This window comes from Anomaloglossus baeobatrachus, chromosome 10 (assembly GCF_048569485.1).
Source record: "Anomaloglossus baeobatrachus isolate aAnoBae1 chromosome 10, aAnoBae1.hap1, whole genome shotgun sequence".
Classification (NCBI taxonomy): Eukaryota; Metazoa; Chordata; class Amphibia; order Anura; family Aromobatidae; genus Anomaloglossus; species Anomaloglossus baeobatrachus.
In genome coordinates, this window is record NC_134362.1 from 116,181,741 (window position 1) to 116,200,272 (window position 18,532).

The 18,532-nt window shown below is 47.2% G+C and overlaps 1 protein-coding gene across 2 annotated transcripts in view; it reads right to left on the bottom strand.

The window, feature by feature from the left end:
• Nucleotides 1-18,532, bottom strand: part of SPON1 (spondin 1) — a 2,596,838-nt gene that overhangs the window by 378,445 nt on the left and 2,199,861 nt on the right. For both annotated transcript variants that reach the window (XM_075326637.1, XM_075326638.1), the window contains exon 12: nt 11,403-11,573. In XM_075326637.1, coding sequence (XP_075182752.1) covers nt 11,403-11,573 — 171 coding nt within the window. The remainder of the gene's footprint in view (nt 1-11,402; nt 11,574-18,532) is intronic.

Below are 18,532 nucleotides of genomic sequence, written 5' to 3' on the forward strand. Positions count from 1 at the left end.
GCACGGATGTGACGAGGCAGCATTGGACGGGTACGTCACTGGACGGGGAGCAGCGGTCTGCAATAGCGCACAATATACACAATGTATTTGAGAGAAACATTGTTTCTCAATATAATATCGATCTAGACAATAAAAAATATGGGTGAACCACCCCTTTAATGATATGGACATCATGTTGCAAATAGTTTGTACAAATTCAATATATAAAAAAATCACTCAAAAACCTAAATTCTCATTGCTGCTTTTAATAGAAAAAAGTGCATAGACAATCACAATTATGGTAAGTGAAATAAAATTCATATACAAAATTATTAAAATTGTCTCTCCAGGAAAGGAGACAAACTCTAGCGCCACCTATTGGAAGTAGCAATCCTAAAAGTCACAAGTGGCCTTCTAACAAGCCTTTTCATATGACCTAGGTTATATGCCAGATCAGAATCCCAATTTGCAGACACAGTGTTTCGGGGTGATTGCCCCTCGTCAGTGCAAAGTGTGGGTAATTGATATAGCTTATGAGAAGCTTTGTGGGGATCACGGGGGAAGACTATTCTCCTTACGGAGACCTGACAAACCAGTCAGGCTGTCAGTCGTGAGGGGACTTATAGCTGCAATGCCCCTCTGGGAATTATTCAAATTGTCTCTCCAGGAAAGGAGACAAACTCTAGCGCCACCTATTGGAAGTAGCAATCCTAAAAGTCACAAGTGGCCTTCTAACAAGCCATTTTGATATGACCTAGGTCACATTCATGGCGAACCTTTCACAGGCCGAGTGCCCAAACTGTAGCCCTAAACCCATTTTTTTTTCCGAAGTGCCAACCAATCCTATTATGTAAATAATTGATTGTAACCTTACCTTTGCAGTCTTCTATTCTCTTCAGCAGGGGGCATCACGCTCATTTGTGCTTACACACATTGAAGCTGAGCCCCTGCCCTTTCCAGACACAGCAGTTGGATTGATCTTTCTGGAAAAAATTGCAACATATTAGACAGAGATTTTAGCATGGAATGCAATCAGATTTCACCCTGTAATCCACATCTACATTTCAAAGTCTGAACATCTTGAAATCCCATAAAGACGTACGAGTTGCTCCCCTCCCCTTTCATTGTGTAGTTCTATCCCCCTTCCTGGCCACTTCCTGGTAAACATGTCCCCCATCCTGATATATATTTCCTACATTCTGGTATATTTGTCCCCATCATGGCCTCATCCTGGTAAATTTACCCCATCCCGGCATATTCCCCATCCTGGTAAATGTACCCCATCCTGGTAAATGTACACCATCCTGGTAAATGTCCCCATCCTGGCATTTTTCCCCATCCTGGCATGTTTCCATCCTGGTAAATGTACCCCTTCCTGGCATGTTCCCCTTCCTGCTAAATGTACCCCATCCTGGCATGTTTCCCCCCCCATCCTTGCAGCCATGTTTCCCCAATCCTTGCAGTCATGTTTACCCCCATCACTGCAGTCATGTTTACCCCCATCCTTGCAGTCATGTTTACCCCCATCCTTGCAGTCATGTTTACCCCCATCCTTGCAGTCATGTTTCCCCCATCCTTGCAGCCATGTTTCCCCATCTTTGTTTGCCCTGTGCTGTTTGTTTGCCTTGTGCTCTGTTTGTTTGCCCCGTGCTCTGTTTGCCCTGTGCTTTGTTTGTTTGCCCTGTATGCTCTGTGCTCTGTTTGTTTGCCCCGTGCTCTGTTTGTTTGCCCTGTGCTCTGTTTGCTTGCCCTGTATGCCCCGTGCTCTGTTTGTTTGCCCCGTGCTCTGTTTGTTTGCCCCGTGCTCTGTTTGTTTGCCCCGTGCTCTGTATGCCCCATGCTCTGTTTGTTTGCCCTGTGCTCTGTATGCCCCGTGCTCTGTTTGCTTCATGCTCTGTTTGTTTGCCCTGTATGCCCCGTGCTCTGTTTGTTTGCCTGTGCTCTGTTTGTTTGCCCCGTGCTCTGTTTGTACGCCCCGTGCTCTGTTTGTACGCCCCGTGCTCTGTTTGTACGCCCCGTGCTCTGTTTGTACGCCCCGTGCTCTGTTTGTACGCCCCGTGCTCTGTTTGGTTGCCCTGTATGCCCCGTGCTCTGTATGCCCCGTGCTCTGTTTGTTTGCCCCGTGCTGGCACTGTCCCCCACACCTTGGCGCAGCCACACACAGTTTAAAAATAAAAAAACTCACCTTCCAGCATCGCTCCATCGCTGCGCGCCGCTGGGTCCTCAGTCAGTTCAGTTGCCGCGTGACCACAAGACGCCGACGCCGCCTACTGACGCTCCTCCGTCTCCTAGGCAACAGGCCTGTGGCCCAGTAGAGGAGGAGTGTCAGAGGGAGGAGAAATGTCTCCTCTGCTAAACACAACTTTGAACTGTTGGCCCGATCACACCGACAGTTCAAAGTGGCTGAATGTGACGACAGCGCACGTGCCAGCACAAAGGGCTCTGCGTGCCCATCTGGCATGTGTGCCATAGGTTCGCCATCACTGACCTAGGATATATGCCAGATTAGAAACCTAATTTGCAGACACGGTGTTTCATGGTGATTGCCCCTCGTCAGTGCAAAGTAGTAACAATAATGAACCAGAAAAAAAGATTTGGAGAAGGAAAAAAATCCCCAGCTGCTAGGAAAAAGAAACTCCCTTGCTATAGGAAAGGCATAAAGTGCACTAGTAGATTAGGGAATAGGTGATTTAAAGGTGGCATCTGAAGACCTTACCTGCTAGTAGGAGAGGTGGGAGCACGATTCCAGGAGGTGTGGGAAGATCCCGACACATGTTTTATCTGTGCTGTTTCAAGGAGCTGTTGGTCTCTGATATTTTCCTTCTCCAAATCTTTTTTCTGGTTCATTATTGTTACTACTTTTCTACATGAATTTTATTCCACTTACCGTAATTGTGATTGTCTATGCACTTTTTTCTATTAAAAGCAGCAATAACAATTTATTTACGGTTTTTAGTGATTTTTCTATATATTGAATTTGTACAAACAACCCTCTTTTCTCTAAGATTTCTCATGTTATATGGGTTTACTGCATTTCTCATGTTATGTGGTCCTGTTTTCTTGGTATTTTTTCAATGTTGCAAATATTGCAGCTAGAAGGTGCTCAGGTGTCGGACGCTTCCATGCTATCCAAGTAAATGTTGGGTTGGCTCCTCTATCTCCTCACACCAACCACGGTCAAGAGAAATGGAACGAATATCTTCTTCGTCTCCAGAGTTTTCTGCCCCCATCAAATCTTCCTCCTCCATTTGGTACTCAACTTCTTCACCTTCACTACTAGTTTTCTGTTACCTTGAGCCCACCTTGATCGATTGCCTACATTCTCCTGTGACACCCGCCAGTGTGACAACTGTCTGGACATTCCATGAAATGTTATCCCTTCCTCATCCTACTATGCTTCCTCCTCTTCCTCTGTGAGCTCAACCTCCTCCTGCAGATTATTGAGAGTCTGCTCCAACATGTACAGTAGATGAGTGGAATAGTGATGCTGATGATGGCATTGTCAGCGCTAACCATGTTTGTAGCCATTTCAAAGTGTCAAGGAGGGTGCAGAGGGTCTTGATCTGTGCCCAGTCCGCAAACATAATTTGCCCCACCTCCGTACTGCCTTGTTCAAAGTTATACCTCAAAGCATAGTTGCTGCAACATGTGCAGAGTGGAATTCCACTGTGTCGGCACATCGCATATCAAGTGGTGAACCGGTAGGCCGAAACTCTATTGTATTATTGCCAGTCGATTAGCCTTGGGGTGCGAACGGCAGATATGAGCACACAGCAACTGTGCCTTTTGCAGCAGCGCATCAATACTGGGATACTGAGCTAGACATGTCTGTACAACTAGGTTCAGAACATAAACTATGCAAGGCACGTGTGTGATTTTTGCCCAGGCATAGGGCTGATAACAGGTTTGCACCATTGTTGCATATGGCATTCTCTGGCTCCAAGTTTAGTGGATACAGCCATTGATGAAAATTGACCTGGGTAGCTTTCCACAACTCTGCAACTGTATGACTGCGGTCTCTGATGCAGATTAATTCCAGCACTGACTGATTGCGTTGAGCCCTAGCCGAGCTGTACAGAGGTGGGAGGGATAATCTGCACTCTTTTTGTTACATTAAGAGATAGGTTAAGGGTCCTAGAGGAGGTGGGGGATGCAGAAGAGGAAGTGGTAGAATCAGAATTTTGGCACACAAGCCTTGGGGATTTCAACACTTTGGAAGCAGCCCCTTCCTCACCTGTCCCCACAGTCACCAGAGTAACCCAATGCCCAGTCAGTGAGATATAACACCCCTGCCCATGCTTGCTAGTCCAGGTGTCCGTGTTGAAATGTATCCTGGGAGACACAGAGCTTTCCAAGTAAAAGATAATCTTGGCTTCGACTTGATGGTGTAGTGCAAGCACAGCTTTATTAGAGAATTAATAGCAACTGCACAACTGGTACTGGGGGACTGCGATGGCCAGGAGTTTTAGTAAAGCATCTATAACCAAAAGCCGGAAAGGCAGAATTTCTGTGGCCATCAATTTTGATATGGTCAAGTTCAAGCACTTTGCTTTCTCAAGTGTGGGAGGAAATGCTATTTTACGTGACCAAACCTGCATGAGGGCTGGTTGCTCTGCTGAGAGAGGGTGGAGGAAGAAGGAAGGGATGCACAACCGACAGGTGGACTGGGCGGGAAGTGTAAGGGGAGATGCAATCGCCAGGTAGGCAAAACTTCCCTCCACATCATGCCACTAACACCGATCCATGCACATGGCACCGTCGCCTTATCTCTGGGGACCCCCAATTGATGTCCATTGGGTCTGACGCCTGCCCGAAGAGCGCCCCAGTAGACATATGAGTGACCTAGCACCCACACCAACAATGGTAAACCTATGAGACAAAAGGTGACAACATGAACATCTTACAACAGGGCAGGCCGAACGTAAGATTTTTACCTAGCTGATTCCCAGCGTACAATCTTGCGGACAGTCTGCGCGCTCAGGCCCCAACGAGCCGCCTGAGTCGTTGCCCCAATCCGGAAGGAATGGGACGCAAACACTGCAGGCACCTCTGAAAGATGCAGACAAACTGGTGTCCGGACAAGGCTGACCTGTCTTGATGAGACAAAAAGGACCCCGCGTGGGTTCCCCTCACCTCAAAAAACAACGACACCTGTCTGACTGGACACTCCACTAAACCCGGTACACCAAACAGTTCTACCACACGGCCTCGACCCAGCTGTTCCGTTTTAGAACATTTCAAACAACACCGTACCACATCCACCCCACATTCCACATCCTCCAACAACAAACCTCCGTGACTCTTTGTGTTCCTACTAACCAGCTCACTAATCTTAAAAGCACCAAAGAAGGCCAAAACAAACGCGGCCCCAAACAAACGACATTCATACTCCGAAAAACACACCTGAGGCAATACCAAAAGCAAATTACCCAGCAGTTCAAAAGACACAGGGTGCCTAAGATCCTGACGCGCCCCTTTCTTCCGGTAGCCCTTCAACGCCTGACGCACCATGAAATCTTTAGTGACGTCCTTTCAGCCCAGCAATTAAAAAAAGAAAGCCATGCCAGCCAGTCTGCCAGCAACCGCCGACCATGACAATCCTTCTTCACTCACTCTGCCCAACATGAACAACACTAAATAAACCCTGTCACCTTCAGGTACATCACCCCCCAACCTCGTCAACCAACTCGAGCCAATGATCCCAGGCTGCAGTATAGCTCCGCCAAGTACTGGGCGCCACCGACTTTTGGATCAATTCCCAGGCTGGTCGCAAACCAGGTCCCACAACCAGACGGGCCATACGGTCTCCTGCTGCACCGTGTCGGGTGCCAACACTCGAAAACAGTCCTACTGGAAGTGAGATAAAGCGTCAGCCACGGAATTCAATACCCCCGGCACATGTACTGCACAAATCCACATATTAAGCTCCAAACATTGCAACACCATATGCCTCAAAAGATCCACCACTGGAGGGGAATCCGCTGTCAGCTTATTGACACACTGAACTACCCTCAGGTTGTCACACATACAACGCACCTTTCTGTCTCTCAGGTCTTGTCCCCAAACCTCTACAGCCACAACATTAGGAAAAAGTTCCAACAAGGCCAGATTCCTAGTCAAACCGGAAACCCACCAAGATTCAGGCCACTTGGCGACACACCATCTTCTACCGAAGTTTGCCCCAAAGCCACTGGACCCAGCCGCGTCCATATAAAGGACCAACTCCTCATTCGACACCACTTCCCGAACCGCAAGGACCAGCCATTTTACATCTGTAAAAAACGGGACCACACTCTTAGGTCTGCCTTGTGCTCGTCCTTCAGACGTATAAAGTGCAAAGTGTGAGACACGCCGGTAGTGGCTTGGGCCAAACGCCAAGAAAAGACTCTTCCCATCGGCAAAATATTACAAGCGAAATTAAGCTTTCCCAGAAGGGACTGAAATCCTTTAAGCGAAGTTTTTTGGCTTCCAAGGCCCTTTGAACACAAGACCTCAAATCCAACAACTTGTCCTCCGGCAAGCAGCATTCCATGGCAACTATATCCAACTCAAATCCCAAAAACTTCAAAACCGTAACCGGACTCTCCGTCTTCTCAGGCGCCAACGGAACGCCAAAGCGGCGAGCAACCTGCTCCACTGTCCGTAGCAAAAGGGCACACTGCGAAGATCCAGCAGGCCCCATACACAAAAATTCATCCAAGTAATGCAACACTGAATCCAAGCCCACCTCCTCCTTAATTACCCACTCCAAAAAACAACTAAACTTCTCAAAATAGGAACATGAAATTGAACAGCCCATAGGCAGACAACAATCTACGTAAAACTTATTCTCCCACCAACACCCCAAAATATGAAAACTTTCTGTGTGCACAGGTAAAAGGCGGAAGGCAGCCTCAACGTCCGTCTTAGCCAAAAGTGAACCCCGGCCCAACTTCCTCAGCCATTCCACCACCCTATCAAAACAAACATACGATACCAATACTAACTCAGGATCAATACCGTCATTCACCGACCTACCGGTAGGATAAGACAAATGATGAATCAGCCGAAACTTATTAGTTTCCTTTTTTGGAACCAAACCCAACGAGGACACCACCAAGTCAGGCAATGGAGGATCATCAAATGGCCCCGCCATCCGTCTTAATTCCACCTCCTTGTGCAACTTCTCTGAAACAATCTCTCTATGTAAGCGAGTCGACTGCAAATTCTTCAAACGAATCTCGCCAGGCTCAACAATTGATGGTATTTTAATACTGAAACTAAAACCCTCACGCAACAATGCTGCCGCCTCCTGATCTGAGTATCTACTTAAGAACGGCCCTCACCGGAGTTCTCCCTTTTTGCCGAAGACTCTGTGGCCTTCCCTTTTCCTTTCCTAAAGCACTTGAGGTAACTGTGGGTGCCGCCACAGCCCGAACACTCATGTTTGAACCGGCAGTTGGACCCAAATCGGCATTCCTTTTCGTTGAACTGCCAACAGACGCCTTTTTTGGGCCCCGGCGAGGAGACAAATGATCCCCCACCGGAATTCCCTGGAAAGGACTGCGAGGTCAACCTCGGCGCAGCCATCAGCCGCATCCATAAGCTAATGTCTTTGTGATCCCACCGTAGACTGGGTCTAACCGCTTTCCGCTGACGAAACTGCTCGTCATAACGTAGCCAAGCAATCCCCGCATAAGTCCTGTACGCCTCACTTATTGTGTCCAAATAACAAAAAAAGGCGAACAATTGTCCGGAGCCTTTTTCCCTACCACGCTGGCCAATATCACAAACACTTGCAACCAATTCTGAAAAGTGTGAGGAATAAGGCGATAACGCCTCCTCATCTTTTCTACTCTCATCCAGTTTAACCCGATCAAGGTTAAACTTCTCCAAAGGAAGCAAAGAAAATATTTCCACGTATTCGTCTTTCCTTATTTTCTCCCTAACCTCCTGTTTCAGATGCGCCCCCAATGGTCCATCGAAGCATACATACACCTCCCCTTTCGCCTTGTCGTCCAACCGGACTGCATCTACCGTAGCCGCTGACGAGATCACTGGAGCCGCCACGCCTAGCACACTAACACCATTTCCGCTAGCTACCGCACCAGCTGTAGAGCCCAAATTATCCTGTACCACCATGCCAGACGCACCCTGCCAAACCGTGCTAGGGCCCCCCACAGGGGCAAATAGACCCCTAACTAACCGCAACAATTCATACACCAGATTGCCATCACCAGGCACCACATTCAGACCCTGCCCACCACTTGGGCCACCAGGCAAACCACCCATACCACCAGAGACCACATTCAAACCCTGCGTGCCACTCATCCCACCAGACTCACAACCAACCGCAAAACCAGACACACTAGTAATAAGAAAAACCGTGGTCTTACCAGGCTGACTTCGAGAGGGCCCCGAAAGAGCCGTCACGTGTCCTCCACGTCGCACTGCAACCCGTTCGTCGCCGCCAGTGATGTCATCCACGATGCTGTTTTCCGCGATGTTGTCCTCCGTGATGTTGTCCTCCGCGATGTTGTCCTCCTCACTGGACCCTGGTCCAGGGAGCCCACTGTCCGGCAGGCTTGACCTGTAACCCGATCCACCCGAAAATTCAATGGCATGCGGTACCGTCCCTGGCGCTCCATGTGCTGACCATCCCTGTGTACGTCTGCTTGGGGCATGCCCACGCCATTCTTCTGCCCCCGATGCTGCCATGCTGTCCTCCATGCTCCTCCCCCACCGGTCTGACCCCGCCGATCCTGGCCACCTCCATAAAGATGGTGCTGCCGCTGCTGCCACTAGAGCCCTGTGCTCCTGCAAGACCTATTTGGATTCCTCACAGCCTGGCAACTGCTTTTCATGAACTACAAGTACCTATAATCCCTATTTGTATGACCTCATGTGCTTATTTGTGGCACAACACCTATCCCTACAGTGCACGTCTCTATTCTGAACTATTGTTGGCCTAAACGGTTTCTGATGCACTACAAGTACCTGCAATCCCTATTTATATGATTTCATGTGCCGATTAATGGAACAACAAAACCTCTCCCTTTACTGTGCATCCCTATTCTAAACTTTCGCCGACTTATCTAGCAAACCTGCCTAGCATTAAACTCTTAATTTCACTATCTACCATCAGCTTCCCTATTGAAAAACATTCACAAAATGATGCCGAGGCGAAATGGCGAAATGGCTGCTGACATGTGACTTAGCAAGCCAATCACAGAAGCCCTTTTGTCTCTAGCTTGATAATGTTTCCTGCATCGTGATTGGCTGCCTGAACATTTGCAAATAAAGATCAGCAAAAAAAAAAAAAAAACAGCCACGCTCCAAAGGCCTTCTCGTGGGGCAGAGTCCCTGCCTCCTGCATTGATTTTACACATTCGCACATCAAAAAACAGCACTGCAATCCTAGACAAAACAAGAAGATGCTACTAAAAATAAATTTATGGAAACGCAGCCAGCAAACGAATGTAAACGAGCATTACCGAGTTTTGGGGAATGGACTCGTGTTTGCCAAGCCTGAAAGAACATGCGCAGACTCGTAACAAACCTGAGATTGTCGAGCGTATATCGGACAGGTTAACTCATCTCTATTCGAGACTACTACATAGGTCTCCAAGTTGTGTCTTGTCTGTACTTGCAGGGGTATGGGAGCATCAGCAGTATACCGCCTCTCATCCACCTCTATATTTCTTCTGTCAATAGCCTAGAAAGCTAGCGGCTATGCCAAAACAGCTGTTTTAGAAGCTTTTCGACCCCTCCAAAGGTGTTTTCTGTGCCTTACGTTTGGCCAACCATTGAATTCAATGGGGTTCGAAAAGGTTTAATAAAAGTTCAAAGTTCAGTTTCATATAGGTTTGCGAACGCATACCTTGTTTGGATCGGATCAGCGAACCAAACCTCCAGAGGTTCACTCATCTCTACCAAGAACCACTTTTTACATACTTCCCTAACTAACAATTTCTTTTTGGCCAGGCACTAACAAGTATCAATACCTAGAACTGTGTTTGCTGCATCTTCAGCAGGCACTTAAAATTGCCAAGAACCACTTTTTAGATAGTTCCCATACACCTTTTTAGGCTGCTAAACACCAATACCTAAAAATGGGTTTGCGTACTTTTCAGCAGGCAATTAAAATTGGCAAGAAACACTTTTTGGATACTTCACTAGCAACTTTTTAGACCAGGCAATGCTAACTAGCAATACCTATATATGTGTTTACATACTTTTGAGCAGGCAGTAATACGTAATGCCAATTTACATGCTTCACTGTCAACGCTTTAGCAGGCACTACAAGTACCATTCCCTATTTCGATCATGAAATGTGCCGATTTGTGGCACATGCACACACGCACGCACGCGCACACACACACACACACACACACACACACACACACACAAGCACACAAACACACAAACACACAAACACACAAACACACAAACACACAAACACATACCTTTCCCTACACTGCATGTCCCTATTCTAAACTACCGCTGTCCTATTTATCTCAACTACCTAGCATTAAACCAATAACTAAGCTCACCTACACTGCACATCCCTATCCTAAACTACCGCTCTCCTATCTATCTCAACTACCTAGCATTAAACCCCTAACTAAGCTCACTGTCTAGCAGCACCAACGACAGCACCTTCCCTAAAGTTTCCCATTGACAAAATGGTGCCGACGCAACATGTCCGCAATTTATGTGCTCACAGAAACAAACTGCTTAGCATTAAACTCCTAGTCTTACTATCTACAAGCAGCAGCAGCTTCCCTATTGAATAACATTCACGAAATGACGCCAGTCACAGAAGCCCTTCTGTCTGAACCTTGTGGATGTTTTCTGCGCCGTAATTGGCTGTAGCAACATCCACAAATAAAGTTAGGGAAGAAATGGTGTCATGCCCCAAAAGCCTTCTCCCATCAGACAGCACCGCAATCCTATACAAAAGCAGAAAATGCTATTAAAAAAAGCATTTTTGGAAATGCGGCCAGCATTTGGGGGCAGAAAACGAACAAAAACTAACATTACAGACTTTTGGGGAAAGTGCTTGGGGTTGCCAAGCCCAAACGAATAAGCTAAGGCTCGTACCTAATTTGAAATTGGCAAACCTTTACCAAACAGGTTCATTCATCTTTAATTATAACATAGGAACTGTACAGGTTAAGCAATGTAAGTATTTCAAAGCTACTAATATTTTAATGTAGATCATATATATGCATAAAATTAAAAATATTGGCGAAAGTGAATATTTCCATTGCAACATGTTCATTGTGGTAAATTACAATATTATACAGCTTCTATTAGTTTTGCATTATAATTTAATTGATTATGAATCAAAACTGAGTCTTTGATGAAATTACTTCTTAAAAATAGACTTCTATTACTGAAAAATAACTTTAGAACAGAAAATAAATAAGAGTTTGACTTACCACATTCTTCATTGACTATACATTTCTCTGTTTCTTCTGTTGGGACTTTACACATTGATCCATCTTCTGGAAATTGCTTTACATATCGTTCTCGTGATCTCATTCCCAGTCCACAGGTGACACTACATGGGGACCACATGATCCACTCTGACATCATACATGTAGATGAATCTAAGAAAACATAACTTACACTGAAGATTATGGCAGGCCTGGAACCCTCTGCAGTAATGAGTGGACAGACAGCTCCTGTTAGATGGTGTATGGGTTGCAAACCAACAGTACCAAATATCTAAACCTAAAAGTGTTGGATTGCAATGCACAATATGTAAATGGACCGCCAACTATAAGGAATAATTTATGATTTTCATCTTCTCATATCTAGTAGAGGTTTTTTTTTGCCATCTCAGAATATGCTGTTTGATTGAGACCAAAAGCTGTGTCATCATAAGTGACTTCCAGGTTTTAACTAGTGGTACTGATGTTGAGGATAGGCTTGAGTTGCTAGTGTGACGCCCTGGCCTATCAGGTCGTCACAAGGGTGACGTGCAATCTGCTCTTCTGCATGGTACCCGCTCTTCCTTGGTTACGGGTCCTGTCTAGAGATGAGCGAACCGGTCGCGGTTCGGCTCGAGGTTGGTTCGCCGAACGGACCTCCCGTTCGAGTTCGGTTCGTCGAACGTTCGACGAACCGAACTCGAACTGCATAGGAAACAATGGCAGGCAATCACAAACACAGAAAAACACCTAGAAAACACCCTCAAAGGTGTCCTAAAGGTGACAAACAACTCAAACACATTGGAAAGTGACAAGGACATATACTCATGCGAAAACAAAACAGCTGGACAAGGAAAAAGAGGAGGACACACAGATATAGGCATGGCACGCCCTTCTAAAATCATGTAAAACACCGCAAGGTGACTCCAAGCGGAGTCTCCCTTTTTTCCAAAAATTGGGCCACACACACACCCACCCCTTCAGTGGTAGCACTTGTGCCCCAGTTGCACACTTCACAGCTAGATTTGCATCAAGCACATTCAAAAATACGCCATAATTAACCGTCCCCAGGATGACACCAGGGTAGGTAGCTAAGTCTTTCCTGATCCCAGCTCTGTGCAGCTTGGATCATTTATAAAAAACACAGCAATCAAGGGTTACTCCAAGCGGAGTCTCCCTTTTTTCCAAAAATTGGGCCCCACACACACCCACCCCTTCAGTGGCAGCAGTTGTGCCCTAGTTGTACACTTCACAGCTACATTTGCATCAAGCACATTCAAAAATACGCCATTTTTATCCGTCCCCAGGATGACACCGGGGTAGGTAGCAAAGTCTTTCCTGATCCCAGCTCTGTTCATCTTGGCTTCTTTTAAAAACAATGTAAGCAAGGGTTACTCCAAGCGGAGTCTCCCTTTTTTCCAAAAATTGGGCCCCACACACACCCACCCCTTCAGTGGCAGCAGTTGTGCCCTAGTTGTACACTTCACAGCTACATTTGCATCAAGCACATTCAAAAATACGCCATTCTTATCCGTCCCCAGGATGACACCGGGGTAGGTAGCAAAGTCTTTCCTGATCCCAGCTCTGTTCATCTTGGCTTCTTTTAAAAACAATGTAAGCAAGGGTTACTCCAAGCGGAGTCTCCCTTTTTTCCAAAAATTGGGCCCCACACACACCCACCCCTTCAGTGGCAGCAGTTGTGCCCTAGTTGTACACTTCACAGGTACATTTGCATCAAGCACATTCAAAAATACGCCATAATTAACCGTCCCCAGGATGACACCAGGGTAGGTAGCAAAGTCTTTCCTGATCCCAGCTCTGTTCATCTTGGCTTCTTTTAAAAACAATGTAAGCAAGGGTTACTCCAAGCGGAGTCTCCCTTTTTTTCCAAAAATTGGGCCCCACACACCCACCCATTCAGTGGCAGCACTTGTGCCCTAGTTGCAAACAGGATGCTTTGATTTGCATCAAGCACATTCCAAATCAACAAGCATTTACTCTCCCCAGGATGACACAGGGGTAGTAAATTCCTTCTGGATCCATGACTTGTTCATTTTGATGAACGTCAGTCTGTCCACATTGTCACTGGACAGACGCGTGCGCTTATCTGTCAGCACACACCCAGCAGCACTGAATACACGTTCAGAGACAACACTGGCAGCTGGACACGACAAAATCTCCAAGGCGTAAGTTGCGAGCTCTGGCCATTTTTCTAGGTTTGAAGCCCAAAAGGAGCAAGGCTCCAGTTGCACAGTCATGGCATCGATGTTCATTTGGAGATACTCCTGTATCATCCTCTCCAGCCGTTGACTATGTGTCAGACTTGTTGTCTCTGGTGGCCTTGCAAAAGAGGGTCTAAAAAAATTATGAAAAGATTCCATAAAATTGCTGTTATCGGCACCAGATACGGTCCTACTGGTACGGGTAGACTGTTGAAGATGACGAGACCGTCCCATGTTTGTCAAGTTACAACTGGGAGATTCACTCCCTGCACCTGCACGGTTGTTTGGTGGAAAAGCCGAGCTAAGATCTAGTAACAGCTTCTGCTGATACTCCTGCATACGTGCGTCCCTTTCTATGGCTGGAATTATGTCACAAAATTTGGACTTGTACCGGGGATCTAATAGTGTGGCAATCCAGTAGTCATCATCACTTCTAATTTTGACAATACGACTGTCATGTTGGAGGTAGTGCAACAAAAAGGCACTCATGTGTCTTGCGCAGCCATGCGGACCAAGTCCACGCTGTGTTTGTGGCATAGAGGTGCTACCCGTTCTTTCTTCCTCTGACATCTGACCCCAACCTCTTTCAACTGAAATTTGACCAAGGTCTCCCTCATCCGCTGAGTCTTCCATGTCCATGGACAGTTCGTCCTCCATTTCTTCATGTTCTCCTGCACCTTGCTCAACATTTCGCCTGCTACTATGCGCCCTTGTCGATCCCTGTCCCCCTTGGTCCCATGCCTGCTGCGTTGGTGATGATGAACGTCTGGACCTTGGTGATGTTGTTGTCCCTTGCGCATATGAATCCTCCTGTAGTTCCTCCCCTTCATGTTGTCCCACCCCCTGACTCCGAATAGTGTTTAGCGTGTGCTCCAGCATGTAAATGACTGGAATCGTCATGCTGATAATGGCATTGTCAGCGCTAAACATATTCGTCGCCATGTCGAAACTGTGCAGAAGGGTGCATAGGTCCTTGATCTGAGACCACTCCATCAGGGTGATCTGCCCCACCTCTGCATCTCGTTGGCCCAGGCTATACGTCATGACGTATTGCACCAGGGCTCTGCGGTGCTGCCACAGTCGCTGTAACATGTGGAGAGTTGAATTCCAGCGTGTCGCCACATCGCATTTCAGGCGATGAACCGGCAGGCCGAAAGACTTCTGGAGCGATGCAAGTCGCTCAGCTGCGGCGCTTGAACGGCGGAAGTGAGCAGACAGTTTTCGTGCCCTGTTCAGAAGGCCATCTAGGCCGGGATAGTGTGTTAAAAATTGCTGCACGACAAGGTTCAACACGTGAGCCATACAAGGTACGTGTGTCACCTTGCCCAGGCGAAGGGCCGCACCCAGGTTTGCAGCATTGTCGCACACGGCCTTACCAGGCTGCAGGTTGAGTGGAGACAACCATTTATTAAACTCGGACCGCAGAGCTGACCACAACTCCTCAGCTGTGTGACTCTTATTACCAAGACATGTCAAGCTAAAGACCGCCTGATGCCGTTGCGCTCTGCTGCCAGCATAGTAATGAGGGGTGCGTGATTCCTTCTGCGCAGTGAGAACGCTGGTGGCCTGACCAGGCAGGCTTGGGGCGGAGGTGGAGGACCCAGATGAGGTGGAGGATGCAGAAGCAGTGGCGGAACTTGGACAGACAGAGGATTGACACACAAGTCGTGGGGACGGCAAGACTTGTGCAGCAGACCCTTCACCATCTATCACCATAGTTACCCAGTGCCCAGTCAGCGACATGTAACGTCCCTGTCCATGCTTACTGGTCCAAGTATCGGTGGTGAAATGCACCCGTTCACACACAGAGTTTCTCAAGGAAGCGGTGATGTTGTGTGCGACATGCTGGTGTAGCGCGGGCACACCTTTCTTAGAGAAGTAGTGGCGACTAGGCATCTGGTACTGGGGCACAGCGACAGACATAAGGTCTCTAAAATCCTGTGTGTCCACTAGGCGGAAAGGCAGCATTTCGGTAGCCAACAGCTTACAGAGGGATAGAGTCAACCTCTTAGCTTTGTCATGGGTCGGAGGAAGTGGCCTTTTATTTGACCACATCTGAGGGACAGAGATCTGGCTGCTGTGTGTAGACGGTGTTGAGTAGGGTGTCCCTGGAAAAATGCAGTTTTGTGAGGAAAGTGCAGGCGGAGACATGATGTTGCCTTCATCCAACGTTGGTGCTATCGATGTCTGAGAGAGCTGTACACACTCACTTGTTTCCCCTTCCAAACCAACTGACGACCTTACAAGCAAACTGCCTGTTGCGGTTACAGTGGTGGAAGTTTTGCGTGGAAAAACAGGTGTGACAGCTGTCCCCACAGTCCTAGAAGATGAAGAGCGCGCGGATGCACTGGAAGGGGCGGGCGGTGGATGGTTCGCTCCGCTAGGCCGCATTGCAGCACGGTGAGCTTCCCACCGGGACTTATGATATTTAGTCATGTGACGATTCATGGAAGAAGTTGTCAAACTGCTGAGGTTTTGACCTCTACTAACAGAATCATGACAAATGTTACATATCACATGAGTTGGGCGATCTTTTTCGATGTGAAAAAAGGACCAGGCTAAGCAAGGCTTAGAGGCCATGCGACCTGTTGATCCACCCCGAATAATGCTCATAGGCAGAGTGGTGGCTGAGGATGCAGTTGTAGACGTGCTACCAGTGCTCCGACTCTGTCCAGGAAGGCGCAAGGTAACTTCGTCGTCGGTTGCATCCTCCTCCACCGCCTCTGTTGACCTCCTCGAGTGCCTGACTGGGGGTTGACAGTAGGTGGGATCTAGAACGTCATCATCAATTGTTGTGTTTGCACTCCCCTCCCCCTCAGACCGAGCCTCTTCTTGCCCTGACCGAATATTTAAGTTGTCATCCCAATCGGGTATCTGCGTCTCATCTTCATCAGTATGTTCCTCATTGTCTATAACCACAGGTGTTACAGTTTGTGACAAAGGGTCAACATTATGCTCAGAAACTTGGTCCTCACGGCCTGAATCAGAGTCACAAAGGTTCTGGGCATCACTGCAGACCATTTCCTGTTCTGTACTCACTGTAGCTTGGGAGCAGACCTCTGATTCCCAGGCTATAGTGTGACTGAACAGCTCTGCAGACTCAGCCATCTCAGTTCCACCATACTGTGCAGGGCTGATGGAGACTTCAGAGCTGGGAGAAATCAAGTGTGATTGGGATGACAACTCAGAGGACTGGTGTTTTTTGGATGCGGTACTTGAGATGGCTGAGAGGGCACTTGTTGGACCACTTGAGATCCATTCAAGCATTTTCCTTTTTTGCCCATCATCTATCTTTGTTCCTCTTGTTCGTGTCCGTAAAAAAGGGAGCACATCGGATTGTCCACAATAAGTAGTAGACATCTTACTTTTGCTAGTAGATGGTCTATCTGCAGCAGATGATAATGGAGCTTTGCCACCTTCCCCACTGACAAAACCTTTTTTGCCTTTTCCACCACGCCTCTTCCCCTTTCCACCAGCATCTGTCATTTTGCCACTCATGTTGATTGCGACAAGATTGTGGACTGAAAATGTGGTAGTAAAAATTGAGAGGTGGTGAAGATTGCAGTGGTGGTCTAGCTTTATTAACAGCAGAATAATAAAGAATAAATATCCCTGACAATGTAACTTAGTTATAATTAGTTGGAGTGTGCAACGCAGGCAGACGTGCTGCAAATGTCTTGGCACTAGTGGGACTAAAGCAAAGTCCAATAGCCACGTATAGGATGCCACTAGGTACACTAAGTGTTTGCTAGTATAATGGCTTAGTTATAATTAGTTGGAGTGTGCAACGCAGGCAGATGCGCTCTGCAAATGTCTTGGCACTAGTGGGACTATAGCAAAGTCCAATAGCCACGTATAGGATGCCACTAGGTACACTAAGTGTTTGCTAGTATAATGGCTTAGTTATAATTAGTTGGAGTGTGCAACGCAGGCAGATGCGCTCTGCAAATGTCTTGGCACTAGTGGGACTATAGCAAAGTCCAATAGCCACGTATAGGATGCCACTAGGTACACTGAGTGTGTGCTAGTATAATGGCTTAGTTATAATTAGTTGGAGTGTGCAACGCAGGCAGATGCGTTCTGCAAATGTCTTGGCACTAGTGGGACTAAAGCAAAGTCCAATAGCCACGTATAGGATGCCACTAGGTACACTAAGTGTTTGCTAGTATAATGGCTTAGTTATAATTAGTTGGAGTGTGCAACGCAGGCAGATGCGCTCTGCAAATGTCTTGGCACTAGTGGGACTATAGCAAAGTCCAATAGCCACGTATAGGATGCCACTAGGTACACTGAGTGTGTGCTAGTATAATGGCTTAGTTATAATTAGTTGGAGTGTGCAACGCAGGCAGATGCGCTCTGCAAATGTCTTGGCACTAGTGGGACTAAAGCAAAGTCCAATAGCCACGTATAGGATGCCACTAGGTACACTAAGTGTTTGCTAGTATAATGGCTTAGTTATAATTAGTTGAAGTGTGCAACGCAGGCAGATGCGCTCTGCAAATGTCTTGGCACTAGTGGGACTATAGCAAAGTCCAATAGCCACGTATAGGATGCCACTAGGTACACTGAGTGTTTGCTAGTATAATGGCTTAGTTATAATTAGTTGGAGTGTGCAACGCAGGCAGATGCGCTCTGCAAATGTCTTGGCACTAGTGGGACTATAGCAAAGTCCAATAGCCACGTATAGGATGCCACTAGGTACACTGAGTGTGTGCTAGTATAATGGCTTAGTTATAATTAGTTGGAGTGTGCAACGCAGGCAGATGCGCTCTGCAAATGTCTTGGCACTAGTGGAACTATAGCAAAGTCCAATAGCCACGTATAGGATGCCACTAGGTACACTGAGTGTGTGCTAGTATAATGGCTTAGTTATAATTAGTTGGAGTGTGCAACGCAGGCAGATGCGCTCTGCAA